Source organism: Charadrius vociferus, unplaced genomic scaffold (assembly GCF_000708025.1).
Source record: "Charadrius vociferus isolate BGI_N301 unplaced genomic scaffold, ASM70802v2 scaffold65, whole genome shotgun sequence".
NCBI classification, from domain to species: Eukaryota; Metazoa; Chordata; class Aves; order Charadriiformes; family Charadriidae; genus Charadrius; species Charadrius vociferus.
Window position 1 is genome coordinate 5446170 of NW_009649293.1, and position 24111 is coordinate 5470280.

General features: G+C 37.8%; 2 protein-coding genes across 2 annotated transcripts; one reads left to right on the forward strand and one right to left on the reverse strand.

Moving 5' to 3' along the window:
- Window positions 1-232: 232 nt before the first annotated feature.
- Window positions 233-7418, reverse strand: PSMG2 (proteasome (prosome, macropain) assembly chaperone 2; the record flags this gene model as incomplete). Its single annotated transcript, XM_009889086.1, has 7 exons — window positions 233-566; window positions 975-1095; window positions 2378-2551; window positions 3864-3982; window positions 4935-4993; window positions 5539-5710; window positions 7371-7418. Coding segments are annotated over 7 exons (786 nt in total), but the record flags the coding sequence as incomplete, so codon positions are not given.
- Window positions 7419-8917: 1499 nt separating this feature from the next.
- On the forward strand, window positions 8918-22880 carry CEP76 (centrosomal protein 76kDa). The gene is made up of 11 exons (XM_009889063.1): window positions 8918-9073; window positions 9406-9487; window positions 9845-10069; window positions 11122-11307; window positions 13136-13233; window positions 13909-14037; window positions 16667-16858; window positions 18776-18942; window positions 20740-21073; window positions 22006-22223; window positions 22688-22880. The coding sequence occupies exons 1-11, from the start codon at window positions 8918-8920 to the stop codon at window positions 22824-22826; spliced, it is 1926 nt and encodes a 641-aa protein (XP_009887365.1). The 3' UTR covers window positions 22827-22880.
- The last annotated feature ends 1231 nt before the right edge of the window (window positions 22881-24111 follow it).

Sequence of the window (24111 nt, forward strand, 5' to 3'; positions counted from 1 at the left end):
GAAGCTACCACAACAGCAAAGGGAAAAGGCAGCAGAGACGGTCAATTCTGAGCTAAAAAAACAGCAGGAAGGTTTTGAAAAAAAGCCAAGATCCACAGTTGAAATGGAAGAGTAGGGTGTTATCTTCATAAGAAAATCTGTCTGCACATCAATCTCAAGTTCTCAGCGACATTAAGAAGTTGTACCATAAGCTTTTCCGTAGTAATGACACTTAAACAAAGTAAAAGTTTTTTTAAAAAATATTTTATTAGAAAAAAGTTATTCAATAAACAACTGTACAAAACATTTTTTTGGTCAATTTGTGAAAGTTACCTTAATTTCTTTAGCTATCCACATATATGAAAGGAATTATTTTTAAATAAAGAATTTATATACACAACAAATTAAGCTGCTGTTGCTTGGCAATTACTTTGTAATCACCTTCTAAAGGGATGTTTGAGACTGCACACGTGACTTGAAGAATTCAAAACTGATCAGAAGAGCGCAGGTGGAAGACCATTGCCAAAAAGTAAGCGCCAAGAACTCGGTATTTTCCATTGTGGAGAAGTATCTGTGGAATTGTTGTTCTGCAACAAAAACAGAGTAATTCTTTAAGTTTTAAATAATTATGATATAATTCTTTCTCTGGCACATGTATTAAAATAATGGGCAACATTTAAAGTGTCAATATGATTGTGGGTTGCTTTAGAGGAGAGTACTGGAAGATAGAGCTTGATCAAACCTTTATGCAATTTTCCCCCCACAGCTTTGGCTTTTCCGGTGGGGAAATTCCCAGTGAGATTTTAATCAAAAGGTATCGTTAATTTGACATATCCTTGACAACAAAGGGTCAAAACGAACCCCACCCATACATTTTTAAGTTTTCTAAAATTCAGCTGAGTAACATTTTTCATGTTCTGGATTGAAGAAAAAGGAAAATAAAGGATATAAAATGCAAAAGTAAGAACTCTAGATCAAACAGCAACAGCACTTACTTCATTTTTAGTTAGCTGGAGCCATTCATTAAGATAGTTAACAAGAGCAAATGCATCAGGGATGTTGTCCCCTTCTGAGCAGAATTTCAGAAGAACTGCCATTTGGATTCCTTTTGAACAACTGCAACAAAAATGAGCAGGCAATTCTATTTCTTTTCTAAATTCAGAACAATTATATTTATGTATTAAAAGAAACAACAATCTGCATATGGCTTGTTAAAAAAAAAAACCAAACAAAACCAAACAAAAAGTACAAATGTAGGCATATATAGATTTTCTTTTTCCTCTCCAGACTTCCTCGATTGCATTTTCACACTTTGTGTTCTTTTTCTTAGTCTTGAATTTGTTCTTTGCTTTGCGAGGCAGGAATCCTAGGTCATGGAAGAGTTACTCAGGGCCTCTTCTACATACGTAGTTTGCATTTTTGTGCTGGTGGGGCATTTATACAGATTCTTTGATACAATCACTCCTTTTCTTTCTGTGTATTTCAAACAGCAGTTTTTGCAGGCTGCATATCACTACTTTACTCACAATATTCCCATTTTTTCATTTAGATATTAAGATTGGTGTCCTGTATGAAGTAAAACAGAACTGATTTTCTGGGGGCTTTTTTGTTTGTTTTCTTCTTTCTTAAAGTCCTGGCTGGTCTTCTCTTTTGCATTTGTATATTGTTTCCATACTTAAAGACAGTATCAAGGTAAGCATGATATTAGTAACTTTCCTGCTGTTGGATACAGCAGTTTGAACAGATGTCAAAAACAATAGCTAAAAAAATAAAAGTGAATTTTCCACCTGACACTTACAAAACAAGCACCTTCTGCAAAGCTAACACAGTTTCACATAACGAGCGAGTACTACTACCCAAAATTTGAAACTCAGATGTGCTTTTGGCACAACTTCTGATGCACACACCTTTTAACAAAACCCTCACAACCTAATTGTTTGCTGGCCCCAAAATCTTAAGTCATTCTTAATGCTCAGATTTTTATTTTTATTTTATTTACAACTGATGATGGAACTATTTATCACAGGAGACAGTTTTAGTTTAAGTATCACAGGTATGGAAATTTTACTGTTAACAAGTTGTGGTTTGCATAAAATCAGACACCAGATTAATAATGATCTTAACTGTAAAGGCTATATTATTTTTCTTTAGCCCACTCACGTATATTTTTATCATATTTTAACTTTATGATGAAGAATTCCCTATTTTCTGGCATATTATATCCTCTAAATCTGCTCTTAATAATGGGCTTGATCTGGAAGAAGTTCCATTCCTGCAAAACCCTTTTCTATGAAGAGAAGGACTTTTCCTATAACATAGTGGTTTAAAAGATAGTATTATCCATGCACTAAAATCAGGACTTCTGATACCTTTCTGTGCTTATCTTTAGACAACTCACCTCTCAGTAAACAATAGTTTTGTGATGCCACCTCCAGGAATATGTAGAACCTTTTCTGTATCATTTATTCCAGGGTAAGCTGCTACTTTTTCCATTTCTTTCCAGTTTAGCTCCTGCATAAGGCCTCCAACTGCTTTCTCAAAATCAGGTGTAAGTAGGTAGCGCAGTGGTGTCCTACGAACAAATCAAGAATACATTGTCTGACAATAAAAGACACTACTGATGTTGTTACTTGTGACAGAAAGAAGCTGCAAGTATTGAGGACCTCACAGCTGCAATGAAGAACTGCACTGACTTTCCCTTCCTCCTCAAATCAAAGTTAAAAAGTAGTCTGTGGCTTCAAAACAGTATAAACTACTCAACTTTCTGCCGCAAATGCAACTAAGGTACCCTCTTTTTAGTGGCTCAAATAACTGACAAGTACCAGATACTTAAGGACCTAAATAGGATAACTGCTTATGGTTGTTAAAATGATTTACAAATAAAATGTGCTTTTTCTTCCTTCAGATATGAGGTGATTAAATTAAGTTAGTCAAGGTAAACTCAGACTTCACTGTGATACAGCACTTTTAATAAGCTCACACTACAAATATCTGCAGACTTCAGTCAAGTCTAAGTATTTTCTGAATGTACTATCCGCACTCTTTAGCGACTCCGCTATCAGAGTTATTCTGTGGTGCTGGGGAGGTGCAGGTAAATCACCACAACTTATGACTTAGACCACATCAAATAACCATCAGTCCCTTTCATTTCATTCCATGTTAGCTGCCCATTTTGCAACTGTATGAAAATATCACTGGTAACTATATCTGGAACGTGCATAGACCTAAGTCTTCTTTAAGGCCCTAAGCATTTATACAGCCTGAGGATGAGAATTGGTCTTTTACAAAAATACTGATTTTTGTTTGTTTTTGTTAAACCAGCAATTATGATGTCCTCAATCAGCAAGTAATGCTTGTTTTTTAAAGGTGTAATATCTAATAAAAATACATATAGTCTGAACCTTGCAGTTGCCTCCCAACAAATAAGAACTGGTAACTTCCTATAAAAAAAGAATGAAAACTTATTATATTAAAGAAAATCTTCAAAACGCAGAATCATGAAGAAGAGGTAAGAAACTAACCAATATTCTAATTAACAGTTAAAAATCTAGTCTGTGACCTGTATGTTAGCAGCTAATCCCTGACATTGTTGCAGACACAAGAAATTAGGAAGTTAACACTGAGGCTATGTTGCCTGACAGTGCAGACCAAGTGCAGTTTACTTACAGCTTATTATTTGCTCACTACTTTCAACTGTAGTAACTAGCAAATTTCAGAGACTGATCCTGTATAACATAATACTTAATATACTATTAAAACATTTTATGACCTATGTACACAGCAAAGCAAGAGAACCCTGCCAAATGTACACAGTAGAGGGAAATACATCTGTTTGTCAAAAAGAATAGAAACACTAGTTGGGTCTTTCAACGACACAAACATACCCAAGAAGTTGCTCATCATCGCGCTGGTATGCATGGCTGCTAGACAGAAGAATGACTCTGGCACATTTGCTGCTTTTCACCCAAGAAAGGAGCGTTTGACAGAACGGCCTGTACTTGTTCTTTATGCAAAGACAGAGGAAAAAAGTGAAAAATATATAGTGTCCTTCAAAAAAAGCAAAAAGCCAAATACTAGGTGTTACATAGAATGTTTACCAGTGATGTAAATTTTTTCCTCATATCCATTTAGTCTTCAGCTCCAGATATATTTTTTTAAACACAGAGAACTACTTTTAAACGCATATAATGATATCATTAAGACCATGTTAACAACAGCAGTACCACCTGTTTTGTGTGCCATTAATACCAATGGAAAAAGCTTTAGAGTAAGATGGGATGGTAGGATCACAGTATTTTTTCCACACTTTGAACTGATTAAAAACTGCAGCACTTTCTTCTCCCCCTCCCCACGGCGTGGTATTCTGCTTATTTTAAATTACAGTCCCTGTTCAGTTAATAAGTAATGCCAAATTCTTCATTTTTTTACATAATGAATGCAGTTTAAATTAATATAGAACACTATGAAATAATTAAATTGCAGTGACATAAAAAAATAAGCTATTACAATAAAAGACAAACACACAAAGACACTAAGTGTAACAAAAAAAAAGAAATGGACAAAACCTAGGTTGTTTTGTGTTTTGAAGACTGTTGATAACTAAGGAGACATTTACACTAAAATCTACCAACATAGGCGGGCTGTTCTGAGGCTTTGAAAAACAAAACAAAACCTCAGCAAATACAAAAGTCAGTTTCTATTAGCTAAAACTGTATCAAAACTGTATTAGCTATAACTGTGTTATAGCACAAAGTAGAAAAATATTTTGCTCTTCTTCAGTTTGTGGGGTTTTTTCTTTTTTTTTTTTTTTTGTAAACAAAATGTTTTAGAATGTGGCGTATTTCTTCTAGTTTTGCTTATTTAGTCTTAAAATTTACCCAGGCCACTTAAACCATTAGTGAGCAGAACTATTCAAGCTGAATAGTGAAGTAAGAAAAATTAATTAACCAACATACCTTTATAAAGGGTGATCTGATCTGCAGAACTACAAGTTTCTTCGAAGGTAATGAATACACTGCAAGAAGAAATAAGTTTCGTAAGAAGAAAGCAAGAAAGAGATCTGGGTTTAGAAGTATCCAGTTTTATCCAATTTACAAATCTGAGGATAGTAAACCTTTCAGCTATCAATTCATATGGGAAAGCCCAACAATATCCAGAGAATTAAAAATACCTACTTTTGTGCATTGTTTTCATTGGACTTAAATTCACTTGTCATAAATTCAAAGGATTGAATGAAGAAAAATATATGAAGATCTGCCTCCTGTAATGATTCAGATAATCTCTTTATGCAACTTTGCAAAGATTGACAAATTATTCTGAGATTTCCGTGATTTAAGAGGGAGAAAAAGATGAAATGCCGTACGTCAAATTGGTTATCCAAAATAACAAGAGTAATGGTTTCCTGTGTGAAGTGTAAATACTTTCTTAACTGTGTTACTGAAGTCCTTAATTACTGACCTTAGTTTAAACATTGTTCACATAAGAAAAATGTAACAACAAAGAAGTGTAACATTCCTGCACCTATGCAGCTTGCAAATATCTTCAGCATTCAATACCTACCTTCAGCATTTATACTTAGTTCCATTGAGTTTTCTTCTGCTGTTGCATATGGATTATTTCCAACCATTGGCACCAGGCAATCAGTGTAGAAGTAACCGACTTTAGTCATGCCGAGTGTGGAAATCACTAGATCTATTGCCAGTTGACCGACATTTCCCACCGACACTGCTGGCTGAAGTAACAGAAGTTACTGATTCACAGTGTGTTTTATGGACAATACAATATGCTCTTCCAATAGTGAAAGTTTAAATTACTTCAATGCTGGTCAAACGTGACTTCTAAAAGTGGCTGCTCATTCTCTGACAAAGGTGACTATTTCTTAATGGATTACTAAGGTAGACTTTGGTTCCTGTCCCACAAAAAAAAACCTGCCCACTTCTGTGAATAATCCTGTCTCATTGTAAAATTAAACAAAGGCTTGAAAACTTGTCTCCTCCCTGTCTTTTTTTTGGATACAGAGTAGATAAAAGTCACTAAAGGACTAATGCCGAGATTGGCAGGACTCAAGTGACACCTAATGGTAATGTTGATATTACATATTAAGCCTGTAAATCTCAGCTTGGCTCATATGCAAAAGTAGATTGGTTTTCATCTGTGAAGGATGAAAATGCTAAGGGTCATCAATTTCATAACAATTGCCATGGGTTAGGGCAGATACTGACCTAATCTGACGGCACAGAAAGAGAAATTCAAGAGTCTGTGTCCCACAGAAACTGATGCTGGAAGCCAAGAGTAAAACTTTCGGTTGCTTCCCTCTAATTTATGAGTAAGTCCGTGTCTACAATTTTCTGCTGCTACTAGTTCTGGAAACACACCGAATTTTATGCTAAGAAGCTCACAGTGAAAGAGTACGTTACAGAACCTACAGAGTGTCACTACAAACTGGCTGGTACTCCCAGTCAAAGAAAACAGCAGTGATCTATTTCCTGTGGCTAGTCAGCTGATCTGCAATGACTTCCCGTGCAGCCTGCAGAGTCATCCCAGGCTGTGCAGCGCTCGATGAAAGGTGATAAAGTTACCTTTAACTAACACAGTGAAGGGACTCACTGAAGGGAAAAATAATGGTTTGCTACTTTGCAGCCTGCACTGGAACTCTTACCCCACGATAATCAATGTAACCCTGAGGTAGGTTATCTTAAATTTATTTCATACCATATATGAAGATCATTAAAACACTTCCTAAAACAATCCTAAGCGGAGTTTAAATATAGCACAAACGAGGCAATTTTCGTTAAAAACATTTATATAGAGCATCTAAATGAAAAAAATAACCCTTTATTCCAGTGCCAACCCACAGATACTGCAAGTTTTGTAAGACGACATGTGGTGTTTTAATCTTAGGGCGAAAGCTTATAGCTATAGCTCAGCACATAACGCTTAGCTTGACAAGAGCGGAAAACGGGGGATTAAGGAGAGGAAAACTGACGGAAATGGAAGAAGTTTAAGAGACCTTAAACCTTTAAGGTCTGCTGGAAACAGCTCCCGGAGCGACCCCTGCAAATTCCCCTCTTTTACTCGGCAAAACACCCGATACACACACGGGCACAGCAACCGCCCGCCCAGCGCCTCTCCGCTTTCCCGCAGAGGAGTACCCAGGGACGTCCCCCCGGCAGGGGAGAGGGAGAAGAGAAAGAGACCAAAGCGCCCCGGCCCTCCAGCCCCATAAGAGCCAGGGAGACAAGCCTCTGCCCACACCCCCCAGGGCGGAGAAAAGCCCTCAGCCCCCGGGCCCCGAGAAGCGCCACGTCCCTCTCCGGCACACGTAGATCCCGTTGGGGCAGCCACCCCCTCAAGCCCACGGCGGGCGAGGTGGAAGCAGGAGCGCGACCTACCATCAGCAGAGTGAAGCCTTTAAAGTCGGATCCGGCGGAGCCCGTGTTTCATTTTTGTAAAAAGCAAACAAAAAACCCAAGAGGGTTTTTCCTTTTGTTCTTCTAATTAGCTGAATTCCAAATAGTAAACAATATCATGAGGGTTGTGTCTCTTCTCTTGTTTAACATACGTATCACAGTAAGGAAGGAGGACCCAAACCAGCGTATGTTATGTTGTTTATACAGTCTATTATATTTGAAAAATAGCAGTTCTGTTTCCTAATAGCTGACTTAATGTCAGGAAAATGGAATTGGTGCCACCAGCAGCTGGTCAAGGTGGGGGCGCCTCCGCGGTACAGCGATTTCTCCTGCCAGGGGAAGCCCCGGGGTGGGCGGGGGGAGAAATACATACACGGGACACCGACCCGCCCGGCTTCGTTGCTTCCCGTGTCGGCGGTGCGGACCCCCGGCCCTTGGTGACAGCAGTGCCCGTCGAGGTGCTCGCTCCCTGTCCACTCCCTCGCCCTGCTTTGGTTTTCCTCCTTCGGCCGCTTCAGATGGTTTCCAGGCGCTGTTTTCCCTTACGGCGTTTAGTGCCCCCTCCCGGGAGGGCCGGCGCCGGTCCGCGCTCTTGTCTAACCACTCCCCCGGCTTTGCGGCCTTTTCCCCGCCGTCTCCCGCCGCCCCCTCTCCTCGCCCTCATCTCTTTCCTGGGCTGCGGAGAGATGGAGCTGAGGCCCCGGCCGTCCTGCCCGCTCCCCCGGTGTCGCTGCCCCGTTCAGGGCAGGGAGAGAGAACAGCAGCGGTGTCGGCCGAGGGCGGGCGGGGCCGCGGGGGCGAGGCCCGAGGCTCTGATGAGGCACTGAGCATCCTGAGACTGAGGCTTTTTTGTTGTGGTGGTGGTGGTTTGGGGTTGTGGTTTATTTATTTATTTATTTTGCTTGTTGCTTTTTTGAGCGAGGTTCTTGGACTGATGGGGAAATAAATACGAATGCTTTAACTCATATATCGCAAAGCATTTGAAGTCCCAGTGGCTGTCGCCTTAACATCCTCCCTGTGTGAGAAACAGCTTTACAAATCCATGCAGTTTCACTGCTGAGATGAAGGGCAGAAGCTCTCCGACTTCCCTTTGAGCATAGGGGAAGCTTGCAATGGAGGCACTGCTTTTGTGCCTTACCTACATGTATATAAAGGTGTACTTTCCCCCTTGAAAAATAACAAACTATTATCAGAAGTTTCAATTTTGAGGGAGACAAGAAATTAAAACAGTGACCATTTTATAATTGATGGATTTGCAGGCTTTTTTGTAAGGAGGGAAGTGCAAGGCAGGGGATGCTGTCCAGAACAGTGAAAATGCTCCAGTTTGGTTTGTTCATGATTTTTTTTAACTGGTAGAGCTTTGGTTAGATAGTGACTTGCTTGATTAGTTCTGAAAGGATAAATATTTTGGTGTAGTTATTTCTATGTTCCTAGGAGAATACCTTTAGTCTTATAGAGTGACTGTTTAGTCATAGCTACTACCATATAAAGAGCTTGTACTTGTAGCGTATGGCGAAATTTTCTTTCAGATGGATGTCCATGGCAGGATAAGAGAAGTTCTTGCTGAAACTATACGTGAAGAGTTAGCACCTGAGCATCAGCAGTTATCTACAGAAGATCTGATAAAAGCCTTAAGACAACGAGGAATAATTGATGATGTTATGAAGGAACTTAAATTTGTAACTGTAAGTAGCTTTTGAAGAGTGAAAATATTTTTGCTTATTCCTTTTACTGACTCAGTGTTTTGACAAAGTGAAAACTTGCTACTTCAAAGGTTTTTAATTGCTTTACTGATTTGTGATGTATTAGGAGCAGAACAGCTTAATAAATATGCTGAAATTGGTTTAATGATAATACTACATTGAAAGTATTTGTTCAGTTTCGTTATGTCTCAAGTACTAGAAGGGAGCATACCTGAGGAATGGCATTCAGCTGAAGTGGAGGATTCTTTAATAGAGAGTGGTAAGAGCATTGTTGCATCCCTCGATGCCTTAAAAAGTCTTAATTGTAATTCCAGGATGTGAATGAAAAGGAGAGGACTTCAGCTCCAAAACCATCAACACATTTTGTTGACAGAGAACCACCAGTTTTGAAAAAAAGTATGTTGCTTGTTTATTTTAATGTTTCGATCATAGTTGTGAGAGAAGTGTATGATTTTTTAACTCTGAATTGGTAACTCAGTATGAACAGATGTAAAGGTGGATGTTTTTCCTGCTTATCTACAGGAAGTAAATTCGTGTAAGCAGCAGAAATTAGTGTTGCGTAAAATATGACTTTTTTAAACCCTTAATTAATTGTACATTAAGATAACTTTCATACATTTCAAAATCACTTTCTCCTAAGCACTTATTTCAAAAATGTTTCTTTTTTTCTAGTCTCCTGTTAGTTAACTGATATTTAATGTGCTTCCTAAGATCTGTTTGTAGTGTCTTCATTTTTATTGCTACGCTTTACAGCTAACATTGACCCAACACGGAGGTATCTTTACCTTCAGGTTTTGGGTGGAAAAGCTTTTCTGGAACATCTTCAGGAACCAGAGCCTCTGCCTGGCCAAATCTGTTCTACCTTCACTCTGTGTTTACATTTTCGAAATCAGCGCTTCCGTTCTAAACCTGTCCCGTGTGCCTGTGAGCCAGATTTTCATGATGGTTTTCTACTTGAAGTACACAAGGACAGCCTAGGTAAGGAATATTGTGGGTTTAAAGCTGATGCTATTGGGTTTTTTTCTGACTTCAGAGTTATTGTGAAATATGTTTGATATTTTTTAGTGGCTTTCTTTACTATGTTTTATCACGTTTTCCTAAGGAAACTGATTACTGTATTAGGTTATGCCACTTGTAGATCTTTCTCTACTCTTGCCTCTTCTTTTCCACTTTAAAATAACTTTTGAATTTGACCAACCGTATCCATAACTGACAGTGAGATGATAGTCTCGCCTAAGTATGGTAAGAGTTACTAAGGTGGCTGTGATTTTCATGAACTTTGTGCTGGCAAGTGAAGAAGGGAAATGTAAATTTGTCATCATATGGGAGGAAAAACTTCACTGTAAGTTCGGTTTGCTTACCAGTTGGCAAACACCTGCAGAAGAGTCAGCCATCCACAGCCTGTATTACCCTTCTTCTGTTGGTAGCCAGGGAATGTGGTAGGAGCCAAGCGTGTTATGAAAAGACTTCTGGATATTGTCTGAGTCCTGTAGAAATCCAGGGTAGCCTCTGGAATATCAGGGAACAGTGAGAAAGCCAGAGTTACTGCAGTTGGACTTGGGGAAGGAAAACCAGACTTTGTTAGTTCTCTTGCACATGGAGTGGTTTATATCATAGGGTCAAGCTTAACTACAGAGAAAGTTGTTTCCTGAATACTGATATATAGTAAGTTGACTTGACACATTCTGAGTTACTAAAAGAATATTTTTCAATTGCTTTTACTTAATGGTGCTTTAAGATTCTTTATTTTCTTAAATGCTAATTCCATTTTCATTTTTGTGCAGTTGAACCAGTTACATTGGAGTACTCAACTATAGGAATGTTTTTATCTCCTCTGTAAATTAACTGTAATCTTTCTGTAGCTCTGTCCTAAGCTAAGTTTGATATTAAGATGGGATCATTGTTTACACTTCTGAATGTGAGATTTTTCTTAAAATGCAATGAATGTAAATGCATACTCTTTTTTATTTTTTGAGGAGGACTTGGGATGATAATATTCTTGCTGTCTTATCTTGGTTTAATAATGGCAGGTGATGGAAGTAAAATGGTGGATGCAACCACTATGTTATCTATATGTGATCCAGTACATGTGGTTCTGATCAAAACAGACACATTTGGTGAGACGACACTAGTAGCATCCCATTTCTTGGAGTGGCGATCTGTCTTGGCTGCAGAGAATGGCATAACAAATGTTGCTGTTGAACTCCTGGGTGTAGGTAAGGATAAATAATAAGGCTGTAATGATGACTTAAAATACTGGGTACTGAGCTTGCTTACAAGCTTAAAGCAGTATTTATGATGTAGTTTAATTTAGGTCAACTCATATATTACTATAAAAGTATTCTTAGAAAATGCGTAGGAGGCTAATGGTTAGATTTTTTTGTTACCAAAGTACTACAAATGTATATTCCACATCCTGTGTAGTAGTGGTCTCCGTGTCTGGGAACTCTTACTACTGATTTTCTGCAAAATCCGGATAAGTTATCAAAACCAAACCAAACAAAAATCAACCAATTAATCTCCAGGAGTATATCAGACCAGTGCACTGAAGAGTAAAATCTAGCTTGTGTCCCTTTCATAGCAAACTAGCAACTGCTGGAGAAAGTGATCTCTGCTGTGCTGCCATTTATTCCAGTAGCTAGAAGCATGTTTTCTGACAGAAGGGCTGAACAGCTTTGTCTCGGTGCTTAACAGTTAGTATACATGTGTATTTTTGTTATCACTTGTCCCCACTCCCCTGTTTAGGAGTTCCAACCTAAGTTTTTAGGATATTATGGTTTAGTGGATAAAGATTAGATCTAGGACTCAATCTGTCACGAATTCCTGCATTGCACTAGCTATCCCAGAGTTTGGTGAACTAGTAGCTGATGAGTCATTTGAGTATTCTTTATCGCAGTTTCTCTACCTGTTAGGTAGGCGAATAGTTCTTGATAGTTTCAAAAGAGATTAAATTACACCTTCAAAATATTTTGAAGATTGGATATACTATGTAAGTTACTCCTGATTGTTTTGTAAGTTACTCCTGATTGCCTGCCTTTTTTTGGGGGGTGCGGTGTTTTATCCAGCGAACACAAATCCAGTAAGCTTTACTTGCTAATATGTTTGTTAGCTTCATTTCCTTCTGAAAATGCTGACTGAGGCCAAAACTTTAGTAAGCAATATGGGTTTGGGTAGTCTCTCAAATAGAGAGCTTTTTATTTAATAACTTGGAAATGCATAACAAATAAGTTTAATACTCAAATGGGTGATAGGAGGAGTTAAATCTAATTATCGTTAGCTTTTTTTCAGGTAATAAAGGATCAATCTAGTAAATCCAATGTTTTTTCTCCTCTTCTGAAGTCTTGTCATTGTACAAAATGCATCAAGAACACCAAAGCATGCTGCCATCTCAGATAAATAGACAAACTGCTATGTGAGGCTTCTGTTGCTTGCATTGCTTATAATCACATCTCTATTGTTTTGTAATGCTTCTTGCTTCTTGTTCTTTATGTAATTATAATTTTTCAGCATGATGCAATAACGTTAGGTTTGTGGGATTCTGTGGCTCGTTTGTTTATTTGGTTTGGTTTTTTTAAGTTGATTATTCTATTTGTATGGCACTCTGGGTCCATCATAATAAACTGTATCTTGGGGAAGATGAACTTTACTTATTTCCCACTACTTACATTTGAGCTACCTGTGTAGTCAGTAGAAATAGACACTTTTACAGTGCACTACTCTCCTACTCTGTTTTAGATGCCTATTCTAGATGTTTCTAGAATGCCATTCATGTCATAAGTTCCTGTGCTGGCTGCAAAGAGGCCTTGGATAATTACCCTGGCTTTAGATGTCTGCTTTTTTGGGCCAGTTTATGCTTTCTTACTGTTTCATTTGAGTTTGAAATTTAAATAAAGATGCTTATTTTGCATATATTTAAATAAGTGTTGTTATTTTTTGTGATTATATAGCTAAAATATTTATTTTAATTATTTGCTTCTGCCTGGCTGAAATGTCCGAAGTTAAATAAATTTGAGAGAACTGATCAAAATCTATTTTGGTTCAAAGGTACAGAATCAAAGGTTTCTGTTGGCGTTTTAAACATCAGACTGGAAATGTATCCACAGCTTAGTAAGACGCTGTCTCCAGAAATAACTAATACTCAAGTAAGTCATTTCGGGGAGGGCTGACATTCTTTTATTGAGGGGAGGGAAATTCAGTATAGAATTACTTATGTAGATGTTGAGGGCTGTGGGTTTTTTAATTGAATGTTCAATACTTTTTTTTCCCCATTAAATTTAAATATAATTGTCTTTTTTTTAAACTTTGTTTATACGGAACGTTACTTTATCTGAAATGTTACTTTAGTAGTCTACGTACTTGTATCAAAACTTTAAGAAGAAAAATAAGAAAGGTGCAATATACCTAATTTTCTTCAGGTAGTATATATTTTCTTGCTCTCTCTCTCATTTGAAATAATAATTTCAAGTCAGCTATTCTGCCTGAAAAGCCAGTGAATGTTGGCCTGAAGGTGCATGCAGATATTCTGCATCTCAAAAGCTGAGCAATCCTTCCGTACAGAAATGCATCACTTAAGATGGACACTACTTCAGTCAAGCTTGATACACGAGTCTACAAATAAGAAATGTAACTTGAGGTTTTGTTCATTGGATTTTCATTTAACAATACTAGGCTTCTGCATTTGCTTGCATACTTTAAATATTAAGCTTTATTTTACATAAGCCAAATTTGGTGTTAATGTACTTACTGATTATGGTTGGGTTTTTTTTCCTGTTTGGAATTAATATGTGTGTGATTGATTATGTTTTTCTCACCTGCAGTTTGCTTTGGAACGTCAGAAGACAGCAGAAAAAGAACGGTTATTTCTTGTATATGCTAAGCAGTGGTGGAGAGAGTACTTACAGATAAGGCCCACACACAACGTAAGACTAGTAAAGATTTTTGCACAGGTTTGTAAATTTTACAAATAGACCGAACCTTTCTTTAAGTTACCTCTTTATTTTTAGATATATTTTGAAGTTTATGCATAGATTTGTGATGTGGTTACATTCAGGATAGGGCTACATGTGGTGTATCATGCAAAAAAATGAAATTTGTAAGGATTGAACTTCTATATGTGCATTGAAGCTCAATTGCATGATGCAGAAAGAAGGGTTGCTCCAACCACTTGTGATGCACAAGGTGATTAAAAAGCCTGATTAGTCTTTGCATACTCACAAGTGGCAGAGACTTATGTGATCTGTGCAGACTATTTCAAACAAGTTAAAGTTTAAAACAGTTATAAAAAATTGACTTACATCTGTTAGAACAGATCCACACGATATTTTAGCTCTGTGTGGTCTGTACAGCAATCTGTCTGGTTTACAGAATCACAGAATGGTAGGGGTTGGAAGGGACCTCAGGAGATCATCTAGTCCAACCCCCCTGCCAGAGCAGGTTCACCTACAGCAGTTGCACAGGATGGCATCCAGGCGGGTTTTGAATCTCTCCAGAGTCGGAGACTCCACCACACGTCACGCGCTAGCTACAGACATAATTATTATAGGCCAATAAATTACTGTGCATCAGTTGCTCCTTGGTAGCTGGCCCTCAGTAAAAGGAATGGTATGATTCTTTGCATTTATAGTGCCATGAATTTATCTTGCATGATAGCAATTTTCCTAGTACAGAGGGTAAGCAGTAGCTTATTATCTCAGAGTGACTTCCTGAAGCGATCCCTGCCTACTCTTTCTTTTCAGTAAAGTAACAGCTTCTATTCTGGCTGTACCCTGAGTGTTCAGTAGTGATGTGACTTTACAAATAAGGGTGTGGTGGGTTGATCCCAGCCAGCAGCTGAGCCCCCTCCAGCAAAACAGAGGAGAGAATGGGAAAGGCAAAAGTGAGGAAAAACTCATGGGTTGAGATGAAAACAGTTTAATAAGTGAAGGAAAGAAAGGAAGAGGGGGGAAAAAGTGATGCAAAGACAATCACTCCCTATCTCCCACCAGCAGGTTGATGGCCAGTGAGTCTCCAAGCAGGGGCTAGTTTAGAAAAAGTCTGTTCTCCATACCCACCAGTTTCATTGCTGAACATGATGCTATATGGCATGGAATATCCCTTTGTACAGTTCAGGTCAGCTGTCCTGGCTGTGTCCCTGCCCAGCCTCTTGTCCACCCTGAACTTACTCTGTGTCAGGGCAGAATGGGAAGCAGAGAAGGCCTTGACGCTGTGCAGGCACTGCTCAGCAATAGCTAAAACATTGCAGTGTTATCAACACTGTTTTGGTCACAAATCTAAAACAAAGCACCATAGGGACTGCTATGAAGAAAATTCACTCCATCCCAGCCTGACCCAATACAAAGGCTTAAGGTTTTCAGGGCAGGGTTTATAGAGAAACAAAACATATAATTAAATAGGGAATTCTAGAACTGAGAGTTTGAGGACATGAGGTAAAAATGGGACTTGCACTGTTTTGAGAATAAGACAGTGTGTGAATTAATGGTATTCCACTTTCTGCACCCACAAAGCTACAGTAGGGTTGGGAAGAAGGTTGGAGGGAAGGGTTTGTAGACAGGATTAGAGGACTAAGTTCTTTGTTGCAGAACACTATAGAAATTGGCAGCCCTCAGAACACTATAGGAAGGAGGCCCCCTGCTAGTTCTGTACCTATAGAGAGCTTATCTTGATTCTCCCACTGGCCATAGAAAATGTTAGTAAAACGTCCCTTGATGCCTTTCTCATTTCTGGGAACAGAAGTGAGATTATCAGAATTGTTCAATAATTTAGTTATCAGACTTTGATCCCTTTTTAAAAATACAAAAATAAAAGTACTGGTTTAGCCTAGTAAGGAAAAAGAAGAGTTTTATACTGCTTGAAATAGTTTTAATAGTTGATAATCATAATATTTCCCTTCGGCACGTAATAAAACAGACCTTTTTCCAGTCATCTTATTTTTTGATTTTTCCAAAAAATTAGAAATTTTACTACTCTTGTAATTTTTATGTATCTAGTGACATTGTTGTGGGTAAGTTTTATTGGATTTTGGTGTTATGACAAGAGGTAAAGAGTACTCAAATTCAGAAGCAAACAGACACCTTTTAAACTCTGAACTCAGCTGCGTAGTGCTTGAGGGGGGGTATTTGGGGGGTTTGTTGTGAGTTTTGGTGGGTGTGTGGGTTTTGGGCTTTTTTTTGTTTGTTTGATTTGGGGCTTTTTTGGTTGGATGTGGGGTGTTTGGTGGCTGGTGGGTTTTTTTGTTTGATGATAATATGGAAATTGACAGTGGATGGAGCATGAACAGTTCCTCACCCATTTAAGGAAAATAAGTTCAACCTGTACTGCTCCAAGTATTTGAATTTTTAGTCTAGAATGTCCTACTGGTGACAGAAGCGGTGGAAAAATGTAGCTGTAAAGTCCCTCTAAACAAATTGTCTGGATGGTCTTGTGTCTTAATTCTAGAAAGATTTTTGTGTCTTAATATTTTCAGTGGTATTTTTTTCAGGGAGAATAAATTCTGAAGAAAAAAAAGACAGTTTAGGTTAAGATGAATCTTTTGTAATATTAGCGTTTCTGGCAAATAACTGTATTTTATATGTACAGGATGAAAATGGAGTAAACCGCCCAGTATGTTCATATATCAGACCACTTCGAGCAGGCCGGTTACTGGACACTCCTAGACAAGCAGCACGATTTGTCAGTGTCCTGGGTTATGAAAGAGCTCCTGTCATCGGAGGAGGTGGTGGCAAACAAGAACAGTGGTGCACCCTTCTCGCTTTTTTATGTAGAAACAAGGTATGTGAAAATGGTCTTTGTGTGACGCAGTGTTGTCTTTGTGTGACACAAGTTGGTATCATATTCTAACTGAAGTCAGTAAGTTAAAGCAGGTTGCAAAAACATGCATTAAATAATATTTGGAGAATTATGTGACAATAACTTGTTTAAGGCCTTTTTAAAGAGAAACGGTGAAATAGTAGACAAGGCTTTGGAGCAGACTTTCTTTACTGCCACTGTTGGAGTCCATTTGTCAATACATCCATTTGACAATGAGCTTGCTTTTCTTCATTTGCTTTTCTAAGATCCCATATAATTATTCAATGAATCCCTGCTAGTGTGCAGGCTACTAGTTTAAATTCTGGACTAATCCAGGAAGAGTTGGAAAAGTCTCTTTTGAAAAAATGAGGTTTTTTAGATGGACTAAAATATACTCACAGCCTTTGCATTAATTTTTTGCAAGATAGGGATTTTCACAAAAAGTTTCAGCCTAGTTCTTAGTGATCTGACACTTGTATCATGACTAATAAATAGAAACAAATAGTAACTCATTCTGGATTATAGTTTTTCCTGTTGTATATATGGAAGCAATAGTGATTCCTTTTAATACCTCTTTGGAGTGGTCAATGCTTTTCATTGCCACTGAGATACTTCTGCGTTCAAAACCAATCTCACTGATGTGTTTGTATTAAAAAGATCTGTTCTAGACAGCAGGAGCTGTAGCCCAATTTTTAGACCTGTCTCAAAGACCACAGGGAACACACATTAACTGTTGTCTCTGAATATCACATCATGCATCAGTACCATATAAAGGCACCACTGGCTACCTACTGGGTTTCAGATGGAGATGGTGGTCATGATTTTTAGTTTGAGGACCATTGTGTTTGGAGGCACAGAGAAAGGGTTTCCTTCAAGGCAGAAGTGGAAAACTGAATAGAAAATAGCTGAATTTAGCCCCTGAGACACCAGCTGGACTGTTACTATGTTTTTTTGTGGAAAGTGATGTGGCATTATTAAATGAACACAGGTTCAACAGAAACTTGTTTAAACCTACTTTTCTGGATGTTTCCCTTGTACATTATGGTAGGGGAAGATTGTGTTATCTGTGTAATGAACCAATACATCCAAGAACACTGAATTTTACATTTTCAACATTCTGAATAGTATTTGACTAGAGAGCCATACTGTTCTACTTCTGAATGCTGTGCTTTGTATTATGAAGGCTTCATTGCATGAGGAATTTTTTTTCTTACTTCGCGGCTAATGTTTGTTAAGAACTTAAAGAGAATATTACATATCACATTCAGAAATTGATTTCTGTGAATTACCAATGGTAGCAATAAATTGGTGAAGAAAACTTTTTTCCTGATGGAAGGGAAATGCAGCTACACATGGCTTTCAGTTGTTACACAGTCAGATCTGTGGGGACGTTAGTTTTATCTTTGTTTAATTTCTGAACTTCGACCAAACATTCAAGACAGTAAAATTACTATAGAATTACATTTTATTAAGTGATTAAATTCTCTAACTGTGTGAAAATACTGTGTAATTTCTAACACTACCTCAGGTGTTTGCCTTATGTGCATTTTGGCTTTTAATTAGAATGTTAGTTTTCTCTCAATAGATTCTGGGTTTGGTTTACTTAAAGGTATTTTTATAATCATAAGAAATGTTTTCCAGTATTAGTCATACAATATATTTGAATAAAAAAAATAGTCTGTCATTAGAAGATACTACTATTTTTAAACAATTTTTTCTGTTCCAGAAAACTAAAACTTGTCAAGTTTAAAACTTAAAATTCTGACTTCTGTTATGTGCTTTAGGTAAACAGGAAACGTGACTTGTTAAATCATGATTATAGAAATATCACTATTTTCTTTCTTTAAGATTTTATCCATGCCTGATACTCAATCCAACTTACTAATATTTGCTGCCTAGGGTGACTGTGAAGATCATGCTAACCTTCTTTGCAGTCTTCTTCTTGGGTTTGGATTGGAAGCCTTTGTGTGTGTTGGAACAAAAGCAAAAGGAGTCCCCCACAGTTGGGTAATGACTTGTGGGACTGATGGAACAATTACTTTTTGGGAGAGCTTAACAGGACATAGGTGAGTATAAGGAATATAAGAAAACTAAGCAATGTATATTGAGATTTGCGTGGGCTGTTTTTGTTGTTGCTTTTTGTTTTTTATCTTTACATTCTGTCATGTAACTGTCATGTAATCGGAGACTTTTGTCTTTGAATCCTTTTTCTTTGTACTGCTATTGTTTGGAAAATAACTGGTCTGGTGTAAGGTGAAATATTTCAACAGTTTGTAATATAGTTTTCAGTGGCTTTAATACAGTATAGCAACTGTTTTGTGTCTTATGGCAATTGATGCTATTGTTGCCATCATTTGTAAAGAAGGAGACAAAATCTTATAATTAAGCCAGCCAGCATCTAAGCACCACGCAGCTGCTCTCTCACTCTCCCCTGGTTGGATGGAGATGAGAATCGGAAGGGTAAAAGTGAAAAAACTTGTGGGTTGAGATAAAGACAGTTTAATAGGTCAAGCAAAAGCTGCACACACAAGCAAAGCGAAATAAGGAATTGATTCACTGCTTCCCATCAGCAGGCAGGTGTTCAGCCATCTCCAGGAAAGCAGGGCTCCATCATGCATAATGGTTACTTGCAAAGACAAAATGCTGTAACTCCCCCACTTCCATCTTCTTCCCTCAGCTTTATATGCTGAGCAGGATGTCATGGTATGGAATATCCTTTTGGTCAGTTGGGGTCAGCTGTCCCAGCTGTGTCCCCTCCCAACTTCTTATGCTCCCCCAGCCTACTTGCTGGTGGGATGGTGTGAAGAGCAGAAAAGTCCTTGACTCTGTGTAAGCACTGCTGAGCAGTAACTAAAACATCAGTGTGTTATCAACACTGTTTCCAGCACAAATCCAAAAGATAGCCCCATAATAGCTACTATGAGGAAAATTAACTCTTATCCCACCCAAAACAAGCACAGGAATCCATATTTTTTGTCTTATTTCATCTGTGAAATCAGTGTTGCATTACTTTCTTCCCCTGCAAAAATCTCTGCAAGTTCTCTGAGATTCTCTCTCACTTGAGTCATTTTGGAAGAGCCTATGTACTGTTCTGTGTTCCAGAGCTTCTGGAACCTGTTTGTTAAAAATTCTTTCCCTTCTTCTTATTCTGCATGTCCTATTGCTCAGGTGCTTACAATAGTACACAGTCCCAATTTTTATATAAAAATAAAAAAAATGCTCAAAACTTTGATGAAAAGAACTTCCTCTTTACTGATGATATTCCCATTTCACTTCCTCGCGCTATTTGAAGCATTACTTTTGGAAACAATTTTTGTAATACATAGCTTCAAGTTGCATTGGTGGGGACTCTACATTTGAATATAAGACTTTTATAGCTTCAAGTTGCATTGGTAGTAGCACAGTGGGACTCTACATTTGAATATAAGACTTTTGGCTTTGTGAAAAGTGCTGATTAATGTCCAGTCTTGAAAATAAGCAATTCTGTTTTGCCACTGTTTGTGTATCCTATGATTAGCATTTGAAGATGTATTTCTCCACATGTGATGAATAGTGGGGAACCTGTATGAGTATGTTGTTATAGTTGCAAAATTTAATTGCTGATGAATGTCTGCTTGATTAATCAGCTTATTTTTCTAGGTTTAAAGAAAAAAGTGGTGTATTATTTCATTGTATGTTATGTCTTCAAAATGTGTATAATTATTTTTCTGTAAATAAATGAATGCCATTTGGGGAAAAAAAAAAGTTGACAAACTTGGCTTATATTTTTAAAGGGAGAAATGGCTTATATCTATCCCACCTAAATATTTTTATGTTGCCTTCAAATAAGGTATATTAATAAGAAATTAAATGTTTTTTATTAGGTACGTTCACAGACCTATCAACCCTGATGACCCTCCACTAGTTGAACAACCCAAGCCACTGTATCCTTACCGCACGATAGGTTGTATCTTCAACCATCAAAAGTTCTTTGGAAATTGTCAGCCCTCTGACGCTGTGGAGGTCTGTGTGTTTGACCTGCATGATGAATCTAAATGGAAACCCATGAGTGGAGAAGCAATAAAATCTGTATGCTCCCCTGGAACAACATCTTCAGTTCCTCCTTTTCCTCCTCTGTGTGCTTCCACACTAGATGCTGCTGTAACAAGCAATGAGATAGAAGTGCAGCTCAGAATACTGGTCTCTGAACACAGAAAGGTAATACTGTTTAAAGATTGTCATTGATCTGTGTTTTTACTGTATACTTGTTTTGGATAGCCATTTTTTAGTTTACGTATTCATATTTTTGTAATGTGTCATCAGCTTTTGCAGAAATGCGGTATGTGAGAATTGAAATAACTGAAAAAATTCTTTGGAAAGACTGTACTGAGTTAGTTTAGACATCATACTTACTATTTGTACTGGTGATTCTCTATCCACATGTGGGCTCACATGTGTGGGCTCTTCCCTCTGCTCTGCCTTTGCCTCTCATTCTGGGTCTGTGATCTTCAGCTTACTGGCACCTACAGACTACCTGTGGGTGGTCTGTAAAAGAGCTAGGAAGATCAGATCTGGTCATAAGTGGGCTTTGCCCATCACAAATGGTTTTTGGTCCCTAGATAAAAGCAGGCTGTCAGCTTTTGTGATCTTATTCTGAGTGCTTCACAAAATTAGAAGGTATTTCTAGAAGTTAATTTTGTCCTTTATCAGGATTTTTCAAGACGTAATGTGCCAGAAAGGATTGTTCCTGTGCTGGATATGAAGGAGATGATCTTTTAAATCCCTATTAGCTTATGTCTGTTTTTAATGGGGTTTTTGGTTTGTTTTTGTTTTTATCTTGCCATGTAATGCTCAGCCTTTGGGGTGGCAACTATTTCTCAGAGCATGGCTTTCATACAGTCTTGCATGATATGTGATAGTAGTCTAACTTTGTTTCTTGGTTAATGTTTGATACTTTGTTGATAGTGTTTTGATTCTTCCGGCTAGTGTGTGAATCAATGTATACATCTTACTGCTTCATGGGTTCACTTCCATTAATTTCAAATTAAAGACTTGTCATGGATTTATTTGAATCTATACAGTATACAAGCTTATTAATATCGTAATGTTCATTATGCATGGTTGTCATCATTCTGTGACTTGCCTCACAGGATCTTGGCCTTTCTACTGTTTGGGATGACCATCTGTCCTATCTGTTGTCACCAGCATTAGCAGCCTATGAGCTTGAACGTACAACAAGCATTTCCGCAGGAAACGAAGAGTTTCAAGATGCTGTAAGAAGCGCGGTGCCTGATGGTCACACATTTAAAGGGTTTCCTATCCACTTCGTCTACAGAAATGCCAGGAGAGCGTTTGCCACGTGTCTTCGGTGAGTTTAAATATAAAGATACATCTGTTAAAACCATGTAGTAATATTTAATTATGAATTACAACTTGGGGGTTTTTTGATAATGACATTTAAAGAAAACGAATTTCCTTAAATTACAACTAGAAGAAGAGTTGTGTAGTATATGTAATGGGCCCTGGGGTACAGAGCTTTTATTTTACATTGGTGTGTTCAGTGATGATAGACTTCTCAGGGGTTAAGTTAAAGAATGAGGAGTTCATTTAATTTATCTGCACTTGTTAAAAATGGTCAGTGGTGGTCTTGTTTTCCTCCATGGCAACAGCCCCTGCTTTATAGAACAGTATTATTATTTGTAATGATAGGCTCATGCCACTTACTTGTATTTGAGTGTTAGTCATGTTTGAAAAAATTGCACATACGTAATTGAAAATGTTAATAATAGCTTAGTAATATCTGTTATGCTTGTTTTTCTTTGTGTCAAATAGGTCTCCTTTTTGTGAAGAAATAATCTGTTGTAGGGGAGACCAAGTGCGACTTGCAGTTCGTGTACGAGTGTTTACATACCCTGAATGTGCGTGTGCTGTTTGGATCATGTTTGCTTGTAAATACCGCTCTGTCCTTTGAAAAACAAAACAAAACAAAATCATTCAGACCTTCTTAGGTCTGCAAAATAATGTATGTGGGTATAAAATTATGCAGTTAAAAACTAATATTGTATTTTATATAAATGCCACTGATTTTTGAATACCACAGTGTGTGTGTTGAAGAGAATTGTGTACACAGTAGTGATTGTATTTATAAAGAGAATTTATTCTTATTTTTAATAAAAGTTACTTTTAATATAGGAATGTGGGTCGTTACTAAAATGTGTGCATAAAACACTAGCTTCTCCTCTGCAGTTCTGAATTGGTGTGAGAATTCACTTAGAAAAAAGTCTGTTTTACCTCTCCAGGGTATGAGACTGTTTTTCCTCTCTGTGTAGTGCCCCGGGTGTGCTTTGTGAGTGACTGAGATCCAGAAATACTGAAGCTGAAGCGTGTGTCCTTTCCACAGCCAAATTTATTTCTGCCTCTCTTGCACCTAGCAATAGTTTCTAAGAACAGTTGAGTCAGATAAAGGTAATCTTGTTAATTGATGAAATTAATACTTTATGGATATTTTTTTTTAATGTTTAAAATCAAGACTTGGATACCTGAACATGTGAACGGCTGTGCTGAGTTAGATAAAGTGGTTTAACCTAATGCCTTTTTCCTGACGTTAGCTTAGAAGTTTCTGAGGTAGAAGTTGTAGCCAGGCCATTTGTGCTTACCAAACATTCCTGATTTTGTCCAATTCTGCCACTCAAATCCATACTTAATTATCCATCTACGGCTTTGTTGGTCTTAAAACTGTGGGTGATGATTTCGCTGAGTGTCTTTTAGTCTTCATGCTTTGAGAAATGGCAAGCAATTGGACTTACTGAACTTCTCCATGCCATGCCCCTCATGTTTTTCACCACGTGGACTCCAGCCCTCTCTTTTTGAGGCTGAATAATCAAAAACTATTTGATGTCTTCTGTAGAAGCCGTTCCCTATCTTTGATAGCCTGTGTCCACCTCCTTTTGTTCTACTTGTAAGAAAGATCCAACTCTCTCTGCTGGTGCTGGAGAAAAAAAACCCAACCAACTAATCCTAGAGAAGCTCACAACACATAAAGCAGGAGTGAACATTGGCATTTGCACATGCATTTAACGGAAGTGTGGTAGTGTGACACTATTTTTGTCTTTTTTTCCAGAAGTGTTAAATACTGCCTCCTGCAGCACTTGAGTTTTAGCTTGAGATTTCAATAGTTTGTTAGGTACTTGCTGGCCCTGCTGCTAACATTTAAAATACTTTACACACCTGTTTTTGTGTTATCTTCATTTTTATAC

Coding starts and splice junctions, on each gene's coding strand:
- CEP76 (XM_009889063.1), top strand. CDS start 8,918: ATGGATGTCCATGGCAGGATAAGAGAAGTTCTTGCTGAAACTATACGT. Junction 9,488..9,844: donor ACCACCAGTTTTGAAAAAAA/GTATGTTGCTTG, acceptor TACGCTTTACAG/CTAACATTGACCCAACACGG. Junction 14,038..16,666: donor TAGTAAAGATTTTTGCACAG/GTTTGTAAATTT, acceptor TTATATGTACAG/GATGAAAATGGAGTAAACCG.